Raw genomic sequence first — 5,000 nt, forward strand, 5'->3', positions numbered from 1 at the left:
TTTATATCCATTATGGCCAGACGGAGGCTCGATGGAGGCCATTTCCCGGCCATCAGTGTGCACCTTGTCTCCATGTGTCAGAAAAGGCTGATTTAAGACCAGGGAACTTTGACCAGAGCCATCAGTGTGAAAAGGTGGAATAACACGGCTCAAATTTCCATTGTAGCCACAAAAACACGATAAATGACTAAATGCTTTGTCATCATTGTATGCTGCACACCAGCATGAGCACTTTTTTCATGAGCAACTGTCAATTTAATCTCTGGAGCTAGCTAGTTGTTAAACTGATGTGTACTACAGAGAAAAGTCTGAGTCGCTAGTAGAAACAACAGGAGTGTTATGTCATCTTTACAAAAACCCCTTAGAATGGTAGAATGGTAGAACGTCCTAACATAAGGAAAGAGCTAAATTTAGTTCTTTCTCCACAAAGTTGGAAGCTCAGCAGAACATCCATGACTCCGGTCCAAAAGCAAGTTTGGTGATTATAATTTGCGTAAACCAAAAACAGAAAAGCTGCTCAAGCATTTTTCCATAAGAGATGGAAACATCGCTCATCATCTACTTAATTCATTAAAAGTTATTACACGTGCCGCACAGCACTCTGGAGTCAGGAGAACCCCGGCGCAACACAAACAGGAAAAGCTGAAACGGCTAACAAACTTCATCAGCCCTTTTTACTGCTGCAGTAATCATAAAAAAACAAACAGCAGTAAACGATGGGGGTTGTGAACTCGGGTCCATCCACAGCTCCTGTCCCTGCTGGGCAGAATTACCCACCATTAGCAGGGCCTGCGGGGGCCATGCCCCCACCAAACCCCCCCCCCCAGACGCCCTGTATGGCTTTAATAACACACATCCCTGCCTGCGTGTGCCAGCCGACTCGACTGGCTCCTGGCACCCAGCTCGCTTCACTACTCCACTAACCTCACCCAGACTCCACACACACACACACACACACACACACACACACACACACACACACACACACACACACTTTCTCTCTCTCTCTATCTTACCCTCACATACCCACACAGACAGTCTCCTCTCCGCGCCTTCTTTTTTTGTCAGTCCGAGAGCACACCATTCCAATAGAAACAGAGGGAGGGGACAGTGTCTGTCTTCCAATTCACACAAATAAATCTGCTGATATTCAGTGGTTAGGCCTGAGGGGAGCTGGCATGCTGGGAACTGCTCTGAGATCAGCGGCTGAGAGTGACACAGGGAGGTTGTGTCAACTCTGAGGGCCGACAGCCGAGCCCTACTCTATAGGCCTCTCTGAGAAGGCCAGAAGTGGACGACCAGAATAGAACAACTGAACTGCACTGCACTTCATCCAGATGCAAATAGCACAGATTGTGGATTGTGATGCTGTTGTGTGGCATTGTATTACATTGTTGTTTTCAGTTGTGTTGCAGTGCACTTTGTTCCATTGGGCTAGGATAGTCTTGGTTGGCTTGAACAACATTGATCGCTTTCTCTGCTGCAAACAGGTGGAACTTCCATTTCCTCCTGCCCACAAAGCAGCTACCTGTAGCTTTAGCTGCAATTTAAAGCTCTGATTAAGATTAGAGTGTGACACCCTTCTCTGGATTACCAGTGTTGGAATGACCTATGATCAGGGCTTGACCAGGTGAGTCCAGGGCACTGATTCTGGCAGCCAGGCCAAGGATTTGAAGTGGACAGCGGAAGACTGCATGGCAAGAGTGATTGAGAAAGGGTGGAGGATCACCCAATCCCAAGGAGGACAAGGACTGATAATGTGCTTACTTTCCCTGTGCTGTTTTCTCTAAAGAAAAACATTAAATAAAAGTTAATGTAAAGTGAATATAGAATAGTAGCAAATAAAACACCACTAGTAGTTTGTTGACAAGTCTCTCTGTCTCTATCTGTCTCTAAAGTCTCTTTCTGTTCTGACATTTGTGCATTGTCCAGGCCTGGTCAGAATTTTATCCTAGTGGAATTTTGGCCACGGTTTTACTCAAAGTAGCAATATTTTTTCCCTCTCTCTCTCTCTCTCTCTCTCTCTCTCTCTCTCTCTCTCTCTCTCTCTCTCTCCCTCTCTTCCTCTCTATCTCTCTCTCTCTCTCCTGCCTCTCTCTCTCTCTCACTCTCTCTCTCTCTCTTCCTCTCTATCTCTCTCTCTCTCTCTCTCATCTGAGGGGATGCGCCTCACCACAGCTGAAGGCTGGAGGGCCCACACCAGGCCAGGAAAAGCCATTATTCTAGTCACTCAACCTAAACCACAATCAGTATCATTCCTATCCTGATCACAAGTAATAGAATCAAATTAGCCAGTGGAATATAGCAAGCAGGAAATGAGCATACAAAGCCTGAGGTAGGAGATCTGAAAACATTTTTTCCCTCTATCTCTCTTTGCTCTAAAAACAATGACCGCATTGTGCTGACCCTTGATGCAAAACGAGGATCCCTCTCCGACTGCACACAGAGGAGTGATGAGGGTTTCCAGGACAGGGATGCAAAGACTAGCAGAGACTACAGCAACATCACACCAACCCCATGGGCAAGACGGCCTATCACAAACCTTAAACAGCTTACCACCTTGTACTCAAATTATGAACATAAATGATTAACATCACACAAAAAGCACCTACAAGCTGTTCGATCTCTTTGAAATCCCCTTATGGGTACTATCTAGAGAACAAGTTGAACATTTTTCTTTCTCTTTTCCAATAGAAAGAGGTATGCCCTTTTAAAGCCAGGGGCGATTCTGGAATCGGCCAAATCACATGGCACGAAAAGTCCACTCTCCGCTTACCCTCCATCTTCCTGGAAGCCCTCCAGCTCGTCCTTCTGCTCCGCCAGAGTGGACTCCAGGTCCAGGTAGCTTCCATTGTGGGAGAGCTGCAGAGCGCAGTCATCAAGCTGCAGATAGGGAGAGAGAGAGGGAAAGAGAGAGAGGGGGGGAGAGAGAGGGAGAGAGAGAGAGAGAGAGAGAGAGAGAGAGAGAGAGAGAGAGAGAGAGTTCATGGTTAGTCCCTCAGGGCACCTGGTGACAAACGAAGTCATTCTAATGAGTTCCATCTCTAGCTGTGTTTATTACCGAAAGGCCATCATCACAGCATAGCCATTCATGGTGGCTGGTATTGTTTAAGTAAAAAATATTGCAGACATTACAAACTCTGTGTTTCAATTAGTTTGGGAGTGAATGGTCCACCTGATACTGAGAGAGTAAATCTCAGGGGGGGGGGGGGGGGGGGGGGGTGTTTGAGTGGGGCGTGCTGGTGGGTTCCCCCTGGGAGTGTCTGCATGGCCAGGCTCTGTTGGGGGCATTCTTGTTTGTTGACACTCAATTAGGGTCGAGTGATGGGATTTAAACACCCCGGGGAGCTGGCTGCCGCTCCTCAGCCCTGTGATCTGTCAATCAGCAGGACCGCCTGGCCAGCCGCAGAACCTTAAACACGCTAATTACACAGAAACATGCACATACACTCAAACACACACACACACACACACACACACACACACACACACACATACCTACTCACACATGTCAACACGCCCATTACACCAGCCCCCTGCCACCCACTGCCCTCCCCCCAAGCTCAGGTATGACTGCTGTGTTAAGTTTAGCTGCTCTACTTCACTTCAGTGCGTGGAGTATATGAGAGGCTTCAGGATGAGTCTGCCACAGGCATCTACTCCCACTTTGCCCTCTAATGGGCTTATTTCTGGTATCGCTATCAAAACACATGGCGCGGTCCCAGTCTGTTTGATCCCAGCGTAATGTTAGCCTTCCCAGGCATGTTAACTACAATGTGAGGGAATCTTAAGACTCTGTTTGAGAGGAGACCGATGGAGTGCTATGGTGTCTCTGAGGGAGGGGGAGACACATGCCTGGGAAAGGCCACAGAGAGGGGGTCCACGTGGGGGCCAGGCTGTCGAGGAGACGTGGCTGGTGATAAGGACTCTGGGTGGCACTGAGGTTGGGGCATACTGAGGTGTGGAAAGTTTGAGGTTGTGTGTGTGTGTGTGTGTATGTGTGTGTGTGTGTGTGTCTGTGTGTCTGTGTGTCTGTGTGTGTCTGTGTGTGGGTTGGTGCGGGTGGGGGTGGGGAGCTAAGCCGTTTGTTGGGGGGATTGGGGAAATAACTGGGGCATGTTGTTGGTGTGCATAGACACAACAAGGCGATGCTGCTCTTGTTGATGTATGAGAAAATGATGAGAAGTTTTTCTCGTCTTCGTAATCATAGCCTACTGAATAGCATACTGAATAGCATACCTTGTCAAATAGCTCTTTCTCAAGCTGCTTGGTATGTTTTCAAAATGTTGTCATTAAAAATATCATTAAATAAATGCACAACAAAAATCAACTATGGACTCTGAAAGATAAACATACATTTGTAACTGTAAAAACGTTTGTGATGAAGCTGTAAATCTTCTTGAACATACCAAAATGACCCAACATGCATCTCTTTTGTTCAGAGATGTACGACAGGAATATGTCTAAGATTAACAGACATACATAAAAACACACACATGACATCCATCCACCACTAGAGCTGGCTGTTTTTTCATATGGGTGCTTTGATGTGGTCCTGTATCCTCCCACAAATGATTGTAACTTAATTAAAACTTGAGAGCAGCAGAGAACCCTGGCTAGCTGGAAAATACATTAAGGGGAGGAGGCTCTTTGATCCCCGAGCCACTCCGTTTGTCTTTGAGTGCTCACTGTCATCCCAGGACTGTGTCATGTTTTAAGGGCCGAGAAAAAAACATATGGTTGGTGAGAACAACATCCAGGGCTCATCCCATGAAACCCCTCCCACTTCTAGTCCGCTGACCAGCGTGCAGGGCTCTGGAGGCCGAGCGCAGACCAGACCTGATTTACACAAGCACACCTGAGACAGACCCCGTTCCACTGAGCTACGCGCTCTTTCCAGATTGAGAACCAGGTGGCGAGCATTTCATTTCAGACACTCTTAAGACAGGGAAAGTGCTGCGCCAGATTACAGGACAGGGCCTGGGCCGACAGGAAATCCA

At 47.4% G+C, this 5,000-nt stretch overlaps 1 protein-coding gene across 5 annotated transcripts in view; it reads right to left on the bottom strand.

The window, feature by feature from the left end:
• The window catches only part of fhod3b (formin homology 2 domain containing 3b), a 105,871-nt gene that overhangs the window by 95,057 nt on the left and 5,814 nt on the right, over window positions 1–5,000 (bottom strand). For all 5 annotated transcript variants that reach the window (XM_048261485.1, XM_048261484.1, XM_048261483.1 and 2 more), the window contains exon 2: window positions 2,777–2,883. In XM_048261485.1, the coding sequence (XP_048117442.1) occupies window positions 2,777–2,883 (107 nt within the window). The remainder of the gene's footprint in view (window positions 1–2,776; window positions 2,884–5,000) is intronic.

This window comes from Alosa alosa, chromosome 13 (assembly GCF_017589495.1).
Source record: "Alosa alosa isolate M-15738 ecotype Scorff River chromosome 13, AALO_Geno_1.1, whole genome shotgun sequence".
NCBI lineage: Eukaryota > Metazoa > Chordata > Actinopteri > Clupeiformes > Clupeidae > Alosa > Alosa alosa.